The 22,239-nt window shown below is 46.2% G+C and overlaps 2 protein-coding genes across 3 annotated transcripts; one reads left to right on the top strand and one right to left on the bottom strand.

The window, feature by feature from the left end:
- The first annotated feature begins 2,646 nt into the window (after positions 1 to 2,646).
- LOC307225091 (uncharacterized protein) lies at positions 2,647 to 10,191 on the top strand. Of its 2 annotated transcripts, none has more exons than XM_079992822.1 (3): positions 2,647 to 2,940; positions 6,036 to 6,162; positions 7,171 to 10,191. In XM_079992822.1, exons 2-3 carry the CDS (start codon positions 6,129 to 6,131, stop codon positions 8,475 to 8,477), a joined length of 1,341 nt encoding a protein of 446 aa, XP_079848948.1. In that variant the 5' UTR covers positions 2,647 to 2,940; positions 6,036 to 6,128; the 3' UTR covers positions 8,478 to 10,191. The 2 variants fall into 2 exon arrangements, with proteins under 2 accessions (XP_079848948.1, XP_079848947.1); XM_079992821.1 differs by having other exon boundaries at positions 7,168 to 10,191.
- A 4,048-nt stretch (positions 10,192 to 14,239) lies between these two features.
- On the bottom strand, positions 14,240 to 20,344 carry LOC307225272 (lysozyme C, milk isozyme-like). Its single transcript, XM_079993200.1, has 4 exons — positions 20,170 to 20,344; positions 19,587 to 19,748; positions 16,889 to 16,967; positions 14,240 to 14,580 (listed from the first exon to the last, which is right to left on the bottom strand). Exons 1-4 carry the CDS (start codon positions 20,303 to 20,305, stop codon positions 14,514 to 14,516), a joined length of 444 nt encoding a protein of 147 aa, XP_079849326.1. The 5' UTR covers positions 20,306 to 20,344; the 3' UTR covers positions 14,240 to 14,513.
- Between the last annotated feature and the right edge of the window lie 1,895 nt (positions 20,345 to 22,239).

Genomic DNA, 22,239 nt, shown 5'->3' with positions numbered 1-22,239 from the left:
GCAGAGCCTTTTCCTCTGCGAGATGGCGCTCCTCTTTCTGGCCAAGGGAGGGAACAGCTCGGAACCCAGTTATTGGTTCTTGTTTTCTTTTTGTTCTTGTTATTTTTTTAAATAGTGCTTTATTGAAATTAACACAAAAAGCATACAGAAGAATTGTCCAGAAAGGCAAAAAAGAGAGAGAAGATAAAACTTATTACACCACTTGATAGCACTGTAAATTTCTGTTTTATTGGGTTAAATTTCATCAAAATTATGAAATCTTCTAATTATCCATCATACCGTGAAAGCCATTCAAAGGCTGCCACAGACATCACATTATGATAATAATCCTTTAAATATTTTTTAATACAGGAACAAGAGGGAGACAGATTAAAACTGCAGAGTTTTGAAAAATTAAAAAATAGAGTGCGAGACTGGCTCCATTATTACCAAATAATGGAGGCATATAATTTGGACAAAAAACTTGGCTTCCAGGTGGAAAAATCAAAATTGAAAATAGAATTGTTAGACCCCTAAGTTAAAAATTTGTCCAGTATAACTTGCTGTTGAAATGGAATACTCAGGATGAAACGGTGAAATCTGCTATGATTAAATGGGCACAAGATGTTGGACACAACATTATCATGGCTGACTGGGAACAGTTATGGACCACAGGTATGAAGTTTACAGCATGTAATGCCTTAAGAGAGAATCTAATGAAAATGATCTATAGGTGGTACATAACACCAGTCAAGCTTGCAAAAATTTACCATTTGCCCGATAATAAATGTTGGAAATGTAATGAGATTGAAGGTACATTCTTTCACCTTTGGTGGACATGCCCAAGGATTAAGACTTTCTGGGAGATGATTTATAATGAAATGAAAAAAGGTATTTAAATATACCTTTTTGAAGAAACCAGAGGCCTTTCTCCTGGGCATGGTCGGCCAATTGGTGCCAAAGAAGGATAGAACTTTCTTTACGTATGCTACAGCAGCAGCAAGAATACTTATAGCAAAGCATTGGAAGACACAAGATTTACCCACTCGGGAAGAATGGCAGATGAAGTTGATGGACTACATGGAATTGGCGGAAATGACCGGCAGAATCCGAGACCAGGGAGAAGAGTCGGTGGAAGAAGATTGGAAAAAATTTAAAGACTATTTACAGCAATACTGTAAAATTAATGAATGTTAGAAAAATGTTGAAGTTATTCGGCTTTAGCAGAAATGTTATAAGGAGTTAGGTACAGATAGATTGTTAATGTATTAAAGGGAAAAAAAGGAAAAAAGGTAAGAATTACAGGACAGAAAACAGAGGAAGATGGAAAGGATTTGCTGAAACAGTTAAATTGAAGTGGAATACAAAAAGGGAGGTGTGAGTAAGATATGGAAATTACTGGATGTGTTTTTAATTGTTTTTGTTTTGATTTGTTAATTCAATGTTTTATGTAGTGTTTTTGTTTTTGTATTGTATTGTTTTGTTTAATTCTTTTTCTTTCTTTTTGTAATTTTTAAACAGCTAATAAATATTATTTAAAAATAAAATAAATATTTTTTAATACATAGCCCATTTCCTAATCGGAGTGACCTCTCATTTTGTGTGTGGTTCTTGTTAAGTCTGCTGTGTTTTTATTTTGCATTTCTTTCATTTTTCAATTCACCTTTATTGGTTTTTAAAAATAGAAATAACTTTCTTAACATAAAATCAAAGTTTCCGTTTCTTCTTGCTGTGCCTGTGTTCCTAGATCATAAGAAAGGAAAACCAAGAGAGCTTCTTGATCCTTCGACTCGTCCACCTTCGCCTTCCCTCCCCGTCTGACTCTCCTCGGCCCTTCTCGGCGCGCCCGGCTTGGCAAGGGTTACGGTGAACGGGGCGGGATTCCTAGAGAGGACGGGAAAGGCGGGCGGAGCCGGAAGCCCCGCCCTCCGCGTCTCTTCCGGCCTGGCCGGCGACCATCCGGAGAGTCTCTCTCTCTCTCTCTCTGCCCCCGGGGGGAGCCTGGCCGCCGGGAAGGAGCCGGACCAGGAAGAGCCTCCCCCCCCGCAGGGCTGCCCCCCTCAGGTGTCTTTCTTTCCTTGGCCTCTGGCGGGAGGGCGGGTGGGCAACCCAAATGGCCCATCGAGAGTCCTTGGGAGGGTTCCCTATGGGCAGGAGAGAAGAACAGAGAATATTGAGGCGCAAAGCGGCTAGTGAGCCTGATCTGGATTGAACTGCTGCAACTGGGTCCTCGCTGCCACACGCAGGAAAGGAGGAGGAGGAACCCAGAACAGTGGCGCACAAGCCCTTAGATAGACTTTTGAATTGCCACCCTGTAGATCAAGACCACCCCCCAGAAACATCATACCTACATCACAGAAAAGGCGGTCTAAAACAGAAATTTGAATGTTGTTTTTCCTGTTTGCCAGGTTATCTGCTTGCCTTTCCTGATTTGTCTTTCCTGATAGTCTGTCACCCATTAAAATGCTGATTACTCAATTCCTGAGACAATGGGAAGGCTCCCTGACCCCCCCTCCCTCCTTGCAGGGAAAACATTTGGTCAGTTTGGGAATCAAAATGGTTCCAGGTTGGTCTTCCTGCGCTGATCTATGTAGGTACTTGGTTGGTACACTTATGAACATTACCATATATCTAAGACCTCAAAATTCCTATCACAGGTGTTCCATAGGGCGGGCACCACCACCAAGAAGTCCAGCCACTGCCTTAGCAGCCCTGTTTCCTCCGGAGCCTTTTCTTCTGACAAGGTCCTGCAATGCAGTGTAGGTGTAGAAGGAGAGTTCTCCTCCTGGACGGGCTCCCTTTCCTCCACAGCACTGGCAGAAACCACCTTCTGGGCCATCGGACCCGCTGTTGGTCTTGTCTGCTGAATCTGCTGGAGCCTCTCTTCGTCCACTCAGGAAGTCCCAAACTCATGGAGGGTTCAAGACCCACTGGTTTCCCTCACCTGCCTTAGCTGGCCAGGTGAAGCCATTCCTGGGATTGTGGCCCCTGTCGCATGCTAGCAGCTGCTAGAAGGCATGGGCGACAGTTGGGTGCAGGGTAGGGACCAAAGGTGGACCAGGTACCCCAGAAGGAGCATGATGGGTCCCCTGCCAGAGGTTCTGCCCCTCCCCTAATACCCCATACACCCTAGAACAAGGATCATAGGAATAACCGAGGATACAAATAAGTTTTTGAGTCTTCTGAGTCTTCATGTTATTTGTATACAACAAAAATAGCACAATAAATGTGCAAGAATATCTTAAGCATGTGGTTTATTACTAGTGGTCAATATATGAGTTCTTGGTTTGTGAATTGGTTTAAACAGAAACAAAACGGCATGTTGTGGAGGCTTCATTGCACGGGGTTGGACTAAATGACCATCAGGGTCCCTTGCAGCTCTGATTCTATCAAATGGGAGATAGGATAGAATAGAGTTAACAGATTATGTTCTAGGGCTGGGTGACATCTAGTTTTCAACATTGTAATATATATCACAGTGTCTGAAATAAGCCTGGAACTGTGGAGAAGCAAATGAAAACTAGCAACTGCTACTACTTAGGGGTCTAAAATGGATACATTTTTAATTACCTTTAGCATATTGTTGCAGCAGTTATTTAATAGGACATATAATTTTAAAATCAGCACATTTTCTCTAAAGCTGTAGAAGTAATAAATAGCATAGATATCAAAGGTAAGGTAAGAGAATGTTCCTGCCAAAATTAATTACATTACTAAACAAGAAAAAAACATTCTCTGTCGTACTTTTAGATGTTAAAATATTATTCACTATTGAGTCTTAATTGAATTTGTATATACATCCCACAACACCAGTTATTTGATTGTTTGCTAATTTTCCTTTATAAACCAGTTCAAACTAGAAAGAATGGACAAAATTTCACCAAACAAAAATGTATTAAATAAAATGCATATATTTTGCCAGGCCAGGAAAATTTGCATTTTGGTGTTCTCTGGCAACTGAGAGACACACAGAAGGGGAGAGGGGAGGAAAGAGGCTTGGACAACAGGACAAAGTTTATTTTATTTTATTAACGTAAGGAATAGCCTGAGAGGAGGGATGTGGGTGGCGCTGTGGGTTAAACCACAGAGCCTAGGAGTTGCCTATCAGAAGGTTGGCGGTTCGAATCCCCGCGACGGGATGAGTTCCTGTTGCTCGGTCCCTGCTCCTGCCCACCTAGCAGTTTGAAAGCACGTCAAAGTACAAGTAGATAAATAGGTACCACTCCAGCAGGAAGGTAAACGGTGTTTCTGTGCACTGCTCTGGTTCGCCAGAAGCGGCTTAGTCCTGCTGGCCACATGACCCGGAAGCTGTATGCCCGCTCCCTCGGCCAATAAAGTGAGATGAGCGCCGCAACCCCAGAGTCGGTCACAACTGGACCTAATGGTCAGGGGCCCCTTTACCTTTAATAGCCTGAGAAGTAATAACCCCAGTTTCTTTTTCCATTGGACTAGCTGCTGCTTCCAAGAGAGCTCCGACTGAGGGCAGCAGCCGTTCAAAGGACAGGGCTGGGCAGCAACCAGGAAAGGGCTTTGGGGGAGGCAAGGAGGAAAGGGGTTCTTGCTCTGGCGAGGCCTCTGGCGAAAGTCTGGGATCAGGAGACGCCTGCAGGCAGACCCTGCCTCCTGAGAGAGCCTAGAGAAGGAGCAAGGAAGGGAGCAAGGGGCTCCCAGCAAGAAGCCCAGAGCCGCCTCGGACCAGCATCTCCCTCCGCCACTTACCAGCCTGGCAAATGCATTGAAAACAAGAAGCTCATGGTGTCTCTGTTCCTGAGGAAAGCTCCTGGATGGCTGCTTTCTTCAGCACCTGCTCTTCTGGTTTGCTTCCCCTTGCAGGAGGCAGGGAAGCGCTGAGGTGGCAGAGCAACAGGGGCGGCAGGAATCAGAAAAAGCAATGACCAGCTTCACAGTTTTCCCTGTTGGAAATCAAGCCCATATCAGGAGAAACTGGCAACTCTCCCAGGCACCCAGCTTGATCTCCTCTTGACCTCCCTGGCTGCATTCCCCAGCAAGATCCAGGCTAGGTCGTGATAGGCGATCCTTCTCAGCGTGAGAAGAACACCCCCCCCCCTTTCCTGCCCCCGGCAGGGGAAAGAGATAGACAGGAATGTATTTTCATGCCTTTATTTCTGTCTTTGCAGCATTACAAAAAAACATGACTGCTCTCTTCAAACTCCAGCAGCCTAGTAGCAAACACTTCCTGCACTTCCTGTACAGGAACAAACGGAAGAGCTCATATTGCACTCTGAGCTAATTCCGGTGCTTCGCACTGTGAATTGACTGTCCCTCTGTTTCCCACGGACAGTCCCAACATTCCCATTATGTTTTGCTTTCAAGCTAGCAGTTTGCAGCTGCATTGCTTCTATATCATAACATGGTTACTTTTTAAATAGGGCCAGCTTGCATTGTGATTTATGATATATTGCCACGTTGAATGCTATGAAACTGTTACCATGATGTGGACTTCAGGCTATATCACCCTGCCCTAGTCTGGAGCCCTTGTGGTTGTGCTTAGATTAAGTAAGAGTGATGGTGGAACGGATTCCCTCAAGAGGTGCTGGGCCCCTTCCTGGCAAGCTTGGAAGCAGAGGCTGGAGCGCCATGGATGCATTGCAGAGGGTTGGACAATAATCCTCAGGGTCTCTTCCAAGTCTGTGATTGTATGTCACTAGTATTATTTATCAGTTGTTGTAGTTTTATTTCAGTATTGATTGTTGAATGCTAAATTGGCTTCTAAGCAGTTGACAAACAATAGTAGACATTGGCCAGGGCGCACCTGATCAGCTCCATCAGTTGCACAATGAGGGTTCCCCCCTAAAACAGCGCACAGGGAGAAAAGAACACAACGTGGAGCTCTAGCCAGTTACACAAAGATTTCCATCATTAAAATACACAATAAAAATATTCCATTAAAATGTTAAATAAGCATTTTAAATAATTAAAATGTGCAGCAAAACAATCCCATTAAAACAGCGCAGCAAAGAACAGGCAGAAAACAACAGAGCAAAGTATAGTAGATAATTTTAATGCTATCTAAGACGAAGACCTTTTTCTTTTAGGGTGCAGTGTGTTTTGAAGATGTAGCTACTTGTTTCACAGATGAGGAGTGAGCGTTGCTGGATCTTGACCAGAGAGCTCTGCCTAAGGAAGTCATGGAGGAGAATCAGGGGATCATGGACTCTCTTGGTAAGGCTCCATTGGATCATAATATCCGTTTTTAAATTCAAGACATATATCTATGTGATGAACTTCCCACCTACAGAATCTGGGATTCTAACACCCCACCAGCTTACCTACCGCTTTTCTGTGAATATTCTTCCTCCGGTTATGCCTTTTTAATCATGATCAGGCTGAACTTCCTAGGCCTTTTAAAATATAGACTGCAGAGTTGATGGGGAAGTGGAAGTAGCTTTTGTCAGGTTTTTTCTTTTTGCTTCCATCAGTTTTTGGTTAACCAAAGAGACAATTGACATTGGAGATGGAGTGGATTTCATGAGCCAAACAAAATCCATCCCAGGAACGAGCCAGACTTTTCAAATCTCAGGTTCCTATAAATAGGTCAGTGAATGCCAGTCAAAAAAGGCTGTGAACCCTGGAATACAGAGCTTTCCAAACTTTTCATGTTGGTGACACATTTTTTAGACATGCATCATTTTGCAACACAGTACATTGGTACATCAGGTTAAGTACTTAATTCATACTGGAGGTCCATTCTTAACCTGAAACTGTACTTAACCTGAAGCACCACTTTAGCTAATGGGGCCTCCTGCTGCTGCCGCGCCGCCAGAGCACAATTTCTGTTCTCATCCTGAAGCAAAGTACTTACCTGAAGCATTATTTCTGGGTTAGCAGAGTCTGTAACCTGAAGCGTATGTAACCTGAAGCGTTTGTAACCTGAGGTACCACTGTAATTCAGTTTTGCATCATTTCATGACACAGTAATTCAGTTTTACAAGCAACTAACCCCCTTTCCAGCCCCAGGAGGAGCGTGGGGTGAGTTTGTGCGAAAGAGCTACACACTGTAGTTGACACGCTAATGTGTCACAAAACACAGTTTGGAAAGCTCTGTAGTAAGACCTCACGACTAATGCCCTCAGTTCTTCCTGTATCACAAGTGTTCATTAGCATTGTTCAATAATTTGGGGCTCCATTTCTTCCTGAGGCTCTAATCGGTTTCTCTCCTTGTTGCAGAAGGTGATGGATTGGAAATAAAGAAGGGAGGCCACCACAAAATCTGCACAATGGAGAGGCCGTGTGGAGCGAACTTCAGCCACAGCTCCCATATCACTTCCCATCGAATAAATCCTACTGGGGAGAAGCCCTATCAGTGCTTGGAATGTGGAAAGAGCTTAAGTAGTAAAGCAAGGCTCTTTTCCCATCAAAGAATTCATACAGGGGAGAAGCCCTATCAGTGCTTGGAGTGTGGAAAGAGCTTTCGTGTGAGGCCCCATCTCATGACCCATCAAAGAATTCATACAGGGGAGGAACCATACCGGTGCTTGGAATGTGGAAAGAGCTTTAAAATAAGTGCAAATCTCCATCGACACCAGAAAGTTCACACTGGGGAAAAACCATATCAGTGCTTGGAATGTGGAAAGAGCTTCAGTAACAGCAGCTACTTCACTTCCCACCTAAGAATTCATACTGGGGAGAAACCATATCAGTGCTCAGAATGTGGAAAGAGCTTCCGACAGCGGTCCAATCTTACAGCCCACCAGATAATTCACACAGGGGGGAAACCATATCATTGCTTGGAATGTGGGAAGGGCTTCCGTGTGAGGTCCTCTCTCACAGCACATCAAGTAATTCATACAGGGGAGAAACCATATCAGTGTTCAGAATGTGGGAAGAGCTTTAGCAGTAGCACAAACTTATATCGGCATCAGAAAATTCACCGTGGGGAGAAACCACATCAGTGCTTGGAATGTGGGAAGGGCTTCTGTCAGAGGTCCACTCTCAAGGCCCATCAAGTAATTCATACAGGGGAGAAACCATATCAGTGCTTGGAATGTGGAAAGAGCTTCAGTGTGAAGGCCAATCTCTCAGCCCATCAAAGAATTCATACTGGAGATAAACCATATCAGTGCTTTGAATGCGGAAAGAGCTTTAATACAAGCACAAACCTCCATAGTCATCAAAGTATTCACCGTGGGGAGAAACCATTTCAGTGCCAAGAGTGTGGAAAGAGCTTTCTGCGGAAGCGCGGTTTCACTTCTCATCAAACAATTCATACAGGGGAGAGACCATTTCAGTGTTTGGAATGTGGAAAGAGCTTTAAGACAAACGCAAATCTCCATAGTCATCAAAGTATTCACCGTGGGGAGAAACCATTTCAGTGCCAAGAGTGTGGAAAGAGCTTTCTGTGGAAGCAGAATTACATTTCTCATCAAAGAATTCATACAGGGGAGAAACCATTTCAGTGTTTGGAATGTGGAAAGAGTTTCAGTCGGAAGGGCAATCTCTTGACCCATCAAAGAATTCATATAGGGGGAAAACTATAGGTTAAGGGTTGTTGTTTTACATCTTTATTGGTTTTTCTGTTGATTTACCACCACCCTTTTCATACACGTCAACATTCACTATAAATAATTGAAATCTCTCAGCATTCCACCATTGAACATGTATGCATAAACAAAAAATAAAATAAATATGTTACTTATCTACTGAACATTGTTACTTTGTTTGCATTGGACTTCCTTCTACGTCTTACTAGGGTCCATAGAATTCTTTGTTGTATGCCTTTCCAGTTGTATCTAATCTTCTATTTACCGTTTCTACTGGTTATCTTTACAAGAGTCAATCTAGCCCAGTCAAAAATTTAAATCGCCGCAGTAATCTTTCAGATATTTTTAAAAATTACTCCAATTGCTGTTAACTTTTTGGTACTCTTGGTCTCTTAACTGCCCTGTCAGCTTATCCATCTCCACATATTCCATCAGTTTCGCTTGCCAGTCCCTCTTTGTTGGTATTATTATTATTATTATTATTTGGTCTTCTTTCCAGTTTTGTGCTGTCAATACTCTTGCTGCCGTGATGGCGTACATAAATAACTTCTTCAGCTCTTTGGGGATCTCATCCCCAATGATTCCTAGAAGGAAAGCTTCTGGCTTTTTTGGAAATGATAATTTAAACATCTTTTTTTAACTCATTGTAGATTGTATCTCAGAATTCTCCTATTTTTTTTACATCACCACACATGATCCATTGCTCCTACTGCTTCGTTACATTTCCAACGTAACTACTTCATAATGTGATTATGGAACATTCAGAAAGTATAAAACACCTAAGGTCAATAGATTCATCAACTTAAATGGCAAATATAGAATTCTTCATACTATCAGAAAGATGCTTCCTGAAGATTAGTTGACGTATCAGCTTTTCTTCTGTGAATTGCGTCATCAGACAAGCATTTCCACCATTACCCAACAATTTTTTCACAAACCGCAGGCAGGCTTAATAATCCCCCCCCCCCCACCTATTGTATGTGGTCTTGTCTGTGAAGCAATGAGTTCAGTCACTTTGTAAGATATAATCTGCATCTTATCTGAGACTTTTACTTGTTTATTGAAATATGATTGTTGGTATTTCTGCTTTTCCAAAAGCCTTTCAAAATTTTGAACATATTTGTTTGCCAGATTTTCATGTTTTGACAGCCGATGTCTTTATATTGCTCGGGGTTGTCATGAAGGTGTAGTATGAATGTTAGACCCAAAAGAAAATGGAGAATTCGCAAAGCATTATATGCTGGCAAGTGAAGCGAGAAATTAGTTTGATCAAAGAGGAATGTATGACTGTGGTGTTGTTTACTGAAAGCAAAAAGCCCCTGACAAAAACAGGGAGGAACTGGCAATGGGCCACGGACATGAGATAAAGGCCACGGACACACTGTATGTTCCGAGGTGCAGCTGCAGAGGCAACTTGGTGGTGGTCCAGGAGGAGAGCAGAAGAGAGCGGGGAGATTCAGTCCTTCTCCAAGCCAGCCCACAGACGGCAATGGGGGAAGAAGGCTATAAAAAGGACTCTCTGCATGCTCTCAGTGTGCCGGGACTAGCACTACAGCTCGACACCCACAGCTCTTGCGTGAGGCATGATCAACCCACGTGAAGGGCCTTGTGAGTATGGGTGAATGAATTGTGAGTGTCGGAACGTCTTGGTACCAATGTATTAAAGTATACCTATGTGAAATAAATGTTGCATGAAAGGTGTGTAAACCCAGATCTGGTCTCCGACATGTCTTATTGAAAGTCCTATAGCATATGGGATATCACTTGTCTCTCCGGATTTCAAAAGAACCAAGTTACCACGGTTTGGTGACAGGGCCATATTGGAAAGCTCACGATGTCTCGAACACATAGACTGAGGAGCGCTTTCATCTCCAGTCCATGTGAAACCAGTTCCTCATAAGGCTTAGCTTCCAGACCCTTGATCATCTTGGTTGCCCTCCTGTGCAGCTACAAATAATTTAGAGGAAAAAGAAGAGGTGCACTCAAAGGGCGATTGCAGGAAAAATATTAGGGTCTGTAGAATACTGGAAGTGAGAGCTGGACCATAAAGAAGGCTGATCGCCGAAGAATTGATGCTTTTGAATTATGGTGCTGGAGGAGACTCTTGAGAGTCCCATGGACTGCAAGAAGATCAAACCTCTCCATTCTGAAGGAAATCAGCCCTGAGTGCTCACTGGAAGGACAGATTGTGAAGCTGAGGCTCCAGTACTTTGGCCACCTCATGAGAAGAGAAGACTCCCTGGAGAAGACCCTGATGTTGGGAAAGATGGAGGGCACAAGGAGAAGGGGGCGACAGAGGACAAGATGGTTGGATAGTGTTTTCGAGGTTACCAGCATGAGTCTGACCAAGCTGCAGGGGGCAGTGGAGGACAGGAGTGCCTGGCGTTCTCTGGTCCATGGGGTCACGAAGAGTCGGTGTCAGAGCTGCCTCCAGGTCCCAGCTCACAGAGGACCAACGCTAGGCTGTAGTTATGTACAAAAGTCTTTATTGAGGTTCAGTTTCCATTTTAAAGCCGCAGCGCGCAGCTCTACGTCTCGACCTTAGACCGGCGAAGTCTCGTCTGAGTCTCCGCCCCTTCCACACCAGTTTAAGACTCTCGCCTTGCTCCACCTCTTCCTAAGTTCCTTTCTCCTCTGGGCCCTCCTGCCCGCTAGGGTTTCATCCTTTCTGGACTCCTCTGACGCTGACCCTGATGATTCTTCCCCCTCCTTCCGGCGGGCTTTAGGACCTGGTTCCCTATCCGGGCTACCTTCTGTGCCACTCGCCTGTACATTTGAACTTGGCGCGCGCGCCCAGCCTGCAGCTTTCCTCTTGACCGTTCCCTCGCTCTCCGATGGAGGCGTGGCCAACCCTGACTCATCTTCTCTCGCTGGTGGTGAATATGTGGGCTCTGATACCTGGGACTCCTCCCCCCCACTACGCTCTGGTGGGGAAGCTGGTCCTGATTTCCAACTGCTGCTCTGGGAGTCCCCGCTGGCCCCTTGCTTCTGGGGTGTCCCCCTTGGGTCCCCCCTTGCCCTGCCCATAGGCGCCCCCTTCTGTGAATCTTCCGATTCGCTGGAGAGGCTCATGGAATCTATCGGGCTGCTGTCATCTTCTCCTACGCTGCCCTCGGATTGCTCCCCCTCGCTCTCCATCTCCTCTCCTCCCTGCGCTCCCGCTGAGTCCCTGACAGTCGGACACAACTAAACGACTAAACAACAACAAGAATACTGGAGAGCGAGGGTGAAGGAGGACTCACCCAATTTATCATCAGTTTCATTCTGTGGATTTTGATTTCTTCCCTGAAGTGTTCAGTACTGAGAACACTATCAGATTTTTAAAATACAGAATTAAGGATCTACCTCACCATGCATGTAAGGGAACTGAAGTTTGATTCGAGTGTGATTGAAATTTGCCAGGGTACTTGTATGGAAACTTGAGAAAGTGCAGATATTCTTAGGCATTTACTCTGGCCTCAAATGAAGTCAGCTATGTGTACAGATGGGCCTTCCCTTCCAAGTCACTCTTCCTATACAAAGGGCATCTAATGGCAGCAAGCAGTGAGATCCACGCATGAGCCATGCTTAGAATTGAACCCCTCCCCTCAAGATCTGGCATGTGATGGCAATAAAGAAGCAGAAGACTGGTCAAAGCACATTCCTAAAATTGGCAGAAAGAACAATCCCTAAAATGCCACTGCACAAATTTGAGGGGGCCCAGCCCCCTCATTGATATTTTTTTTTGGGGGGGAGGGGCACTGCCCCCCCTCTATTTGGTTCTCCTGACAGGAGAAGAGGGTCTGAGGCACAGCTATAGTCCCTGCCTGCTCCGTGCTGTTCAGTGATGTGGAGTGCAGCCTCCAACTGCTCCAGGCTGCCCCTGGCTTCTCAGGTCACCCTCACTTTACCGTTTATAAGGTTTGTTGGTTTTTTTATTTAGGCTGTTTGCCTGCGTTAATCCCATTCCTCACTGTTGTGTCCATTGGCTTGCTTCTTGTTGAGAGCTGTCTTATGGCTCCGAGAAAAAAATTAAAACGTCTACCACAATAAACTTTGATTCTATGACTTTAAAGCTAATCTCCCTTAATGTGAATGGACTATGCTTGAATGATCTGTCACTACTGGAGAGGGAGAACCTCAATATAATGGTTTTGCAAGAAATGAAAAATAAATAAATGCAAAAGCAATGACAAGCTTTTAAAAGTCGCCTGACTGGGTCATCAGTGCTCTGCCCTGGGAAACTAATAGGCAGCCAGCGCAGTCAGGCCAGGATCCATGTCATAGGCTCAGACCATCTTGTTGCAGTGAGCAACCTGGCTGCTGAATTCTGCACCGGCTGAAGTTTCCGGACCATCTTCAGATGCAGCCCCAAGTATAACATGTTCCCATAATCTAACCTAGGGGTTTGGGGTTGGGGTTTGGGGTTCTCTAGCTGGGCACACACCTGGGGCTGCACTGAACCCCCTGAAACCTTCAATCCAGAGCCATTGCAGTGGAAATGCTTGGCTCCAAGGCCAGTGTCAGACGCTCCTTGCAGTCTCCTCTGGGCTCCCCATCTGGCTGTGGCAGCGAGGGCGGGGCCAGGGGCCAAGGGCCGTGACTGGCCTTCTGAAGGTTGAGCCCAGCAGGGCTGGGCCTTGAGGGCCAGACCTTTGCTTGAATCCCACAGGGCTGAAGTGCCTTCCTCATCTCACTGAGTTGCAGACCAGCTGGGTCTCTGGTCCCACCTAGCCAGGGATCCCCAAACCCACTTGCTCCCTAGACCTTGGAGGTCCCAGTTTCTGCATCTAGCTAGGAGTGTGTCACAAGACTCTTTGACTGTTCTTACTGCAAGAGACCTGTGGTGATTTGGTGTCTCTGAATTGCTATATTGTGCCCCTGCACTTACAAAGTTCATTTCTCAACTGCCCACATTTAAATTTTCATCAGTTTTATCATCTGCATCCCAGCAGAGAGATTCAATCCAAACTGGATCTCTCTCAGTTCCTCTCGGCTTTCTCCCCCTTGATCAGTTTAAAAGCTGCTCTGCCACCTTCTTTATTTTTGGTGCCAGCAGTAGTCTGGTTCTATCCCTGGTTGAAGGGGAGCCTGCCGCTTTTCTACAGGCCTGGCTTGCCCCAGATAGTTTCTCAGTGCCTAACAAATCCAAACCCCTTCTCCTGATCCCATCCTCTCGTCCACACATTGAGACCACAGAGTCTGTCTGGCTTTGTGCGTGGACCTGGCAGCATTTCAGAGAAAGCAACCTTGGAGGTCCTGGCTTCCAGTATCCTCCAGTATCTCACACTGGCCTGGCTGCACTGGCTGCCATTTAGTTTCCAGGCCCAGTTCAAAGTGCTGATTTTAACCTATCAAGCCTTAAATGGCTGAGGACCACAATACCTCAAGGACTGCCTCTCTCAGTATGAACCGACCTGGATGCTGCCATCATCATCTGAGGCCCTTCTTCATGTGCCTCCTCTGGCAACACAAGAAGAGGCCTTTCCTGCGGTGGCTCCCTGCTTGTGGGCTGCTGAGTGGTGGGAGAGATGGCAAGGAAGCATGAAGGTAGACTGCGGGAAATTATGATGTGTATGTGTGTGGCAGTGCATTGCTGCTGTCGCAGCAAGATCACATGTGTGAGAAGTGATTTTTCTGGTGTGTGTGTGCCCATACAGCTCCTTGCCAGGGGTGCAAGGGACCTAGATACGCCTCTGCACCTCCCTGCAAATTATGATGAGACGCTGATGCTTAACCTAATTCTGTTATTTCTATTTACCAATCAAGCAAGAAAAGAGTTTTGTTTATGTTCAGTTTATTGAAGATTTTCAAGCAGAGAAGCTTGCAATCCAGAGCAAGATGAGTGACCACCCCAGACACATTTAAAAATAATAATCACTTTCCCTCATTCATATAGAAAGAGGGCCATTTCCCTCCACCATGGGGTGGGGCACAACATACAAATGCTAGCCCAGAAAGAAGCAACTGGATTTTGATTATATGGCAGTAGGTAGATGTTTCATCAAAGGGGATCTCAAGAGAAATGCTGGAATTCATTCAGGACCATGGAACTCAGAGTCTGCAACCTTTTGTCCACTTTGAGAGATTTTTTCCTTTGCAAAATTTCTGCCAAGCATACCTAAGAGTCAGAATGAGAGCAAAAAATGAAGCGAGGGAAGTCACATGACTGTTGCTTCCAAGCAACTACAAGTGAGATGGATCTTCTTTAAAAGCTCCACAACATTTCCAAGTGAGGCATTCGTGTCAGCTACAGAGTATTTCTTCCCGTTCATTGTCCCTGCTGATGATCAGTTTTGGTGGTGAACGGGAAGTCCATCTATTAACAGCCCATGATGCCCTTCTAGCAAAATTTTGCTTCCCATCCTCCATGGAACTTTACTGCTCAGTCATGGACAGAGCTGCTGAGCTGCTCACTGCCTCATTCCTTGAGTCAGAATGGCTGAATCTGTCTGTATCTACCACCCACGTGCCGGTTCCTGACTAGGGGCTTCTAGATTTCACGGTCTTGCCCACATAAACATTTGCCAACCACTATGGGACTTTTTGGGGGACGCGGGTGGCGCTGTGGGTAAAAGCCTCAGCGCCTAGGGCTTGCCGATCGAAAGGTCGGCGGTTCGAATCCCCGTGGCGGGGTGCGCTCCTGCTGCTCGGTCCCAGCGCCTGCCAACCTAGCAGTTCGAAAGCACCCCTGGGTGCAAGTAGATAAATAGGGACCGCTTACCAGCGGGAAGGTAAACGGCGTTTCCGTGTGCGGCTCTGGCTCGCCAGAGCAGCAATGTCACGCTGGCCACGTGACCCGGAAGTGTCTCCGGACAGCGCTGGCCCCTGGCCTCTTAAGTGAGATGGGCGCACAACCCCAGAGTCTGTCAAGACTGGCCCGTACGGGCAGGGGTACCTTTACCTTTACCTATGGGACTTTTTACAAGGGACGCAGGTGGCACTGTGGGTTAAAGCCTCAGCGCCTAGGACTTGCCGATCGAAAGGTCGGCGGTTCGAATCCCTGCGGCGGGGTGCGCTCCCGCTGCTCGGTCCCAGCGCCTGCCAACCTAGCAGTTCGAAAGCACCTCCGGGTGCAAGTAGATAAATAGGGACCGCTTACCAGCGGGAAGGTAAACGGCGTTTCCGTGTGCGGCTCTGGCTCGCCAGAGCAGCGATGTCACACTGGCCACGTGACCCGGAAGTGTCTCCGGACAGCGCTGGCCCCTGGCCTCTTAAGTGAGATGGGCGCACAACCCCAGAGTCTGTCAAGACTGGCCCGTACGGGCAGGGGTACCTTTACCTTACCTTTATGGGACTTTTTGGGGTTTGGGTTTGGGATTTTTTTAGAAGATGCCTGTGTGTGAATTTGTTGTATGTGTGTAGATCAGTGCATGCTGATCAACACACAGTCTTCACATTAAAGCTCTATTCCGATGGCATGAGTATAACAATGACCGGTAAATTCTTATCTGCTGCAGCCTTCACCCACCTTCACAGCCATTGTAACATGCCACTTGTTATCTTCCTCCTGTTCTGCTGTTGAGGACTTCTTGGATCATTCTTTGTCTAGCTCCTTCCCTTTGACCTTACCGCCTTGGGTGACCCTGCTGGGAGTACGAGACTCCCAACAGCTTCGCTCACAAGGGTCATAGGAACGTGCAAGCCCACTCACCATGACAAGGTGATGATCCAGTGAGTGAGAAGCACATTCAGAGGCACATTGTGTCTAACAAAGGAGGTGGAACAGAGTCATTGTGGCTGCTAAGCATTGATAGCCTTCTGTGAAAGACCTCCAAGCAAACTTGGGAAGTGAACCATCTGCCCCAGGACATGGCTCCAGCCCATGACAGACCTCAGGCTGTCTCCTCCTTTCCTGCATTCCAATTTATTTATTACTACATTTATACCCCACCTTTTCTCCAAGGAGCTCAAGGTGGCATACATGGTTCTTCCCCTTAGAAAAACACTGCAGGCTGGGTTGTGAGACAGTGACTGACTCAATGTCAACCTTGAACTTCCTGGCTGAGTCAGGATTTGATCTCTGGTCTCCCAGGTCCTCTCTTACCACTACTCCACATTGGCTCAGTTGCCAAATCATTTCCTTAAATCCCCACCAAGACAGCTACCAAGTGTTTGCTGCATACAGTGGTGGCTGGCTTTGTGATGCGAGTGGGGCTGTGGTCTTTTCCTGGCTTCCCAGCACTGTGTGATGCTGCCAGTTACTCAGGGGAAGTGGAGAAGGGCAGCAGGGTCCCAGAGCAGTGGGGGCACTACTGGCTGTACATGTAAGGAAGCATCTTTAGCCCTTGTTAGTGCCTATTGGGGAAGGATCTTTAACTGCCAGCTATACAACAGTCAAGTGAAACCACCTTCCTCTTCACATAGTTATGTGAACTGAAAACTTGGCTGGTATTGAATGTTCCAGTCACTGAGATATTAGCACTTACCAGGCGTTCATCCCTTGAGGGTCACGGACAATCCTCTTGGCACAGTTAATATCATTTGTGATGTCATCATTTAAGAACGCTGGCAAAGATTTGTCAGAAAGCAAAGGAGGTTACTGGGGATTCCTAAAATGCAAACCCCAGAATACAAACACCCCCAAGGCTGTAGGGGCTGCCTCTGAACTGTGGAAAACCTTTTCCTAGAGGTCCATCCAACTCCAAGCCTGAATACTTTTGGGGGGCACTTAAAGCATTTCCCCCTTGAGCTGGCATTCAATCGTTATAGCACCAAGCGGGAGATCCCTTCTAGTCAGCTGCATTCTAGCCAGAGAAAGAAATCAGTTCTTTAAAAATGGCCATCTCATCCTCCATCCAGACAAGCAAGGTCACAGTTCCAGGGCACATTGCAACCCGGTAAAAGCAGGAGGATACAGAGCAGAGGCAGTGGGGCAGAGCATGGCCTAGTGAGAGGTCATGGCCTAGGGCAGGGTTCAGCAACTTTTTTCAGCTGTGGGCCGGTCCACCGTCCCTCAGACCATATATTTTTTAAAAAATGAACAAATTCCTATGCCCCACAAATAACCCAGAGATGCATTTTAAATAAAAGTACACATTCTACTCATGTAAAAACACGCTGATTCCCGGACCGTCCGCAGGCCAGATTGAGAAGGAGATTGGGCCGCATCTGGCCCATGGGCCTTAGGTTGCCTACCCCTGGCATAGGGCAGTGTTTCCCAGCCTGTGGGTCTCAACCTGCAAGTGGGCAGCCAAACCTGTAGAAGTGGGTCGATTGCTTCCGTGCTTTCTCCCCCTGTTGGAAAACTTTGGCAAGGAGTGCTAGGACTTTTGTTCACACAGCTGCCTGCCTTCAGATGTTTACTTGAAATGAAAGGTTGGGAAAGGAAGGAAGGAGCTGTGGGGTTATCCCTGCAGGCTCAGGCTGCTGCTGCCTGCCAGCAAGCAGTGAGTGCCTTGTTTGTCCCACAGTAAGTAAGGCTAAATGGAATGGAGGGGGTTGGGGAGCAGCAGCAGGGACGTCCTGCCAGATTCAGGATTCTGCTATCCACCAACCACCAGCAGGTGCCTCTTTTGCCTTGTGCTGGCGACGTTTTCTTTAAAAAGGGTTGGAAAAGTAAAGGAGAGGCCTAGGTCTCCTCGCAGCCCGCTAGGTGGTGCTGTTGACGGATGGTTCTTTAGCCTTATGAAGATGCTTTTTAGAATTGGGATGTTAGCGCTCAAGTAATGTTTGTGTTACTGCAAGAGAGATGTGCAAGCTGTGTGAGGAAGGTGGGAGAGATGTTATGTGTGATGTGTGTGTGTGTGTGTGATGGATAGAAGGGAGGGACAGATTTACATGTTGCTTCGTGCAAGTAGGAAAAAGGGGTTACATTCTTCTTTGGCGATCACTTGTAGCCGAGTAAGATTGTCTTCCATTGTGCCACCCCCTGGCACCCGCCCCAAATGCCCTGTCCACCAGGGGAGGGGGGCAGCAACCCACACTACTCTGCTGGTGCAGGCCGAGGGACACATGCATGCACATGTGGTGCGTGAGAGAGAGAGAGAGGAAGACAAGCACCTGAGCAGAGAGAGAGGCATATCTGAGGGATTGTATATCTGTGCAGTATAAGGTGGAGTGAGAGACATAAAACTTGCATGTATGTCTGTGATGTGTATGTGCGAGGGCATGTGTGTGCTCTGTGTGTACACAATAGTGTCGTCTGGCTACCTTGTATAGATTTTCCTGGTACAGGGAGTGCTCCCTGGTGTTATTGGACAACAGTGGTACCAGTGTGTACCTTTGCATGTAAAAACAATATTAAGTGACACAGTCAGGACAAACAGGGCACAGCTGACTTCCCATGATAAACATGAAGTTTGCGGGGAGGGAAGCAACAATGACTGTACTGTACTCTCTGCAATTTTCCCTATGCTCACCCCAATGGCTTTAACTCTAACAAATAAATGGAACCTATACCATGTGAAACATTTTGAATTTATTATGTAGTTTTAATTTTTATTATTAACCCTGTCATTAAAAGTTCACCACAAATTCAACAAAGAAGGGGGTACAGGAAGTATAGGAGACACATTTTAAAATTTATTAAGATATTAGTACCAGCATTTCTGGAAGTCCTAAGGTCCAAAATTCATTTGACAATAAATCTGTAGTCACTAGGTCTTTTAAGTTTGGATTTGTGGGTCACCATACCGAAAACTTTGGGGACACTGACTAAGGACAGTCCTGAGAGCTGGACAGATACACCTGGGGGTGGGGGAAGGGAGATTGGGGATTTCTTTTCTTTTTTAAAAAATCCAGCAGTTATTTTGTGTGAGATTCTCCTGAATGACAGCTTTGTATGCAATTTTCTGTAATCTAATGCACTTACGCCCGCTCCCTCGGCCGATAAAGCGAGATGAGCGCTGCAACCCCAGAGTCGGCCATGACTGGACCTAATGGTCAGGGGTCCCTTTACCTTTTTAATGCACTTTTGTATGCAATTTTTTGTAAATATATATATTTATAGGCATACTGTGCCCAATGCAGTTGGCTTGAGAAGTGCATTTCAAGATTAGAAGTGTGAGTTTTGAAGAATGTGCAGTGTGTTTGTCCGTGTATTATTTCAGAAAGTGCAAATTAGGTAGATTTGAACTGAATTAAAGAAGTGGAAGATAGCATTCCCTGAAGTATCAAGTTGCTTACCATAGCAGGAGATCCCACACGCATTGGCTGTTGAGCCATGTCCATTGTCGCACCACCAGCGGCTGCTTATCTGAAAGATTCCATACTCACGATTGCCGCTGGAGGTTTGTGGCCCCACGAGTCTAGTGTTAAATGAGCTTTGATGATAAGCAGTACAGATCCCTGGAACAAAGTGAACAAGAAAAGGCTTACAATTTGGGTACACGCTGGGTGTGCAATCTTTTTTGTCAAAGTTGCAGCATTTTGAAACAGAATAATTAAAAACATTCTTACAATGTTCACTGTAAAAGCTGTCTGTAACGTCTAACCCCCCCCCCATGGTCTTAAATAGACATTTTCACTTAAGTTTCTTGCATTCCAGCTGACTAGTACTTTTCATAATCTCACATTAGTAAGGAGGATAAATTTGGTTTGGCCCTATGGATGTGCAGCTTCTTGATCTTTCAAAGATTAATGAAAGTTGGGGCATTGTGATGGGCAGCAGGGTTTGTGTGAACCTTTTCCTGAAAAGAAGTCCCCATTTCAGCTTTGCCCCAAAACACCAGAAATAGCAAAGCTGAAGGGAAAGGAAGAGCAAACTCACAGTTGGCCAGGCTGACGCCACGATATCCATCCATCCCAGCCCGTTTCAGTTGTGCAGCCAGTTCACATCTCTTATACACTTTGGCTTCATTCCCTGCAAGGAGGAGACAGAAGAGGGTGAGGGCCAGAACCTTCATCTCTGCGGCTCCCTGGAGAGTGATGCTTGGATTCCCTGGGGTCCCCAGTGGCTTTTGTAGACCAAAGTTTTGGGCAGAGTCCAGATGGTAAGCAGAACAATGACGGGGGGAGAAATAAATATTGACAGCAACCCCACCCCCTGCAAAAAACAGACACATGGTGCAATTCTGGTTTGATATAGGATAACAGTGTGCAATTTAGGAAATATCTCAATATTTACTTATCATTTTCACTGGAAGAGATTAAAGCAGGCAGCATGTATGCTCTTAAATATATAGCATCTGTGTAATAGTAAATAATTACCTAATAGGAAAAAAGCAGACTCCTGGGACAGAGGGACATTGTCCTGCCGTGAGTGCTGAAGAGCCCAGACTCAGTGGAACAAACTCGGGTTGGGGCAAATGTCAAAAATGCTTTTAAATGCTTTTAAATGTTTTTAAATAGTTTTTAATCTTTGGTGGTTTATTTTTTTCTTTTTCTCTGCTCTGTTGCGGGTGGGATAAACATTTAGTTGGGGCTGGGGATTAGTTTAATTTTAGTATAGCTGTAAATTGTCGTTGTTTTTTAATTAGTTTCTACTGTTTTATTGGTTTATTGTATAGTTTGTATTCTGTTCTGAAGGGGAGAGGCTCAGGGCTGCTTGGGAGTGGGTCCCAGCCAACAGAATGGCTGGGGCAGGTTCCACTGGGAGGTGGGGGATGCACTGGGACACCTGATTTCAGTGATCACGGGCAGGAGGAGGAGTTACGCTAAGACCAGCCCATGTCATTACCAAGGAGGCAGGTTTATTTGTTGTTAGAAGACTATTCCTGCCTCCGGGTCTGGTCCTGACTGGAAGGACACTGGAATCAACAAGGGAGATCTACATGACCTGAAGGTGCTGCTGTGCAATGCCAGGTCAATGATTCACAAGACCACTGCCATCCATTATTTTATTGTGGATGGAGGACTTGACCTGGTATGTGTAACAGAGACTTGGTTGGATGAAGCAGATGGGCCTGTTCTTGCTGCTGCTTATCCACCAGATTTCTCTTATGCACAGCAACCCAGGTCATATTTGCAGTGATTTTTAGGAAGTCATTAGCTTGTACCAGGCACCCTGTTGGGAAGACCCAGTTTTCTGAGTGCATGTTCTGAAAGCTGGGCAATAGGGGCAGTTCAGGATTCCTTTTGGTGTACCAACCTCCCCGCTGCACCAAGGATTCCCTGCCCGAGCTGCTTCAGGTCTTGGCGGATGTTCTCCTGGGGACATCTAGTTTGATTGTCCAAGGGGATTAGGATTAGGGACTTCGTGGAAAACATGGCCTCCATGGGGCTGTCCCTGAATAAGTTTGGCCCAACTCATAGCTGCGGACAAGCCTTAGAACTCTATGAATGTGGATGATCTGACACTAAGTAAAAGCAAAACAAAAGAAGTGCCATGGTCAGATCACTTCCTGGTGCAACTGGACTTCTCTGTGACCCTTCCCCTCTGCAGGGAGGTGGGACCAATTCGGATGGTCCGCCCCCACCACTTAATGGATCCAAATGGTTTCCAGAGAGTGGTAGGGGATGCTTTATCCCATGTTGATGGCCTTTCAGCTGATTCCCTGGTGGCCCGCTGGAATGTGGAGTTAACCAGGGCTATTGACTGTTTGGCTCCGAAGCGCCCTCTCCGATTGCATGGAGCCCGGACAGCCCCGTGGTTTTCCCCAGAGCTGAGGGCAATGAAACAATCGCTGAAACGGCTATAGCAATGGTGGCGGAAAACTCATTCTGAATCAGACCGGATACGGGTTAGAGCTCAACACTGAGCCCACCAAGTGGTGAAAGAGACGGCGAAGAGGACCTTCTTCACCGCCTCTATTGCAGATGCAGAAAATTGCAGCAGGAGACTCTTTCAGGTGGATCATAATTTAATAGAACCACCTTCACCATCGGGGCCTGGTAAGGA

This window comes from Podarcis cretensis, assembly GCF_951804945.1.
Source record: "Podarcis cretensis genome assembly, chromosome: 10".
In the NCBI taxonomy this organism is placed as follows: Eukaryota; Metazoa; Chordata; class Lepidosauria; order Squamata; family Lacertidae; genus Podarcis; species Podarcis cretensis.
This window is presented reverse-complemented; position numbering and strand designations above follow the sequence as displayed.

Coding starts and splice junctions, on each gene's coding strand:
- LOC307225091 (XM_079992821.1), top strand. CDS start 6,129: ATGGAGGAGAATCAGGGGATCATGGACTCTCTTG. Junction 6,163..7,167: donor GGGGATCATGGACTCTCTTG/GTAAGGCTCCAT, acceptor TCCTTGTTGCAG/AAGGTGATGGATTGGAAATA.
- LOC307225272 (XM_079993200.1), bottom strand. CDS start 20,305: ATGAAGGTTCTGGCCCTCACCCTCTTCTGTCTCCTCCTTGCAGGGAAT. Junction 19,749..20,169: donor TGGCGTCAGCCTGGCCAACT/GTGAGTTTGCTC, acceptor ACTTTGTTCCAG/GGATCTGTACTGCTTATCAT. Junction 16,968..19,586: donor GTGTGGGATCTCCTGCTATG/GTAAGCAACTTG, acceptor AATCTTTGCCAG/CGTTCTTAAATGATGACATC.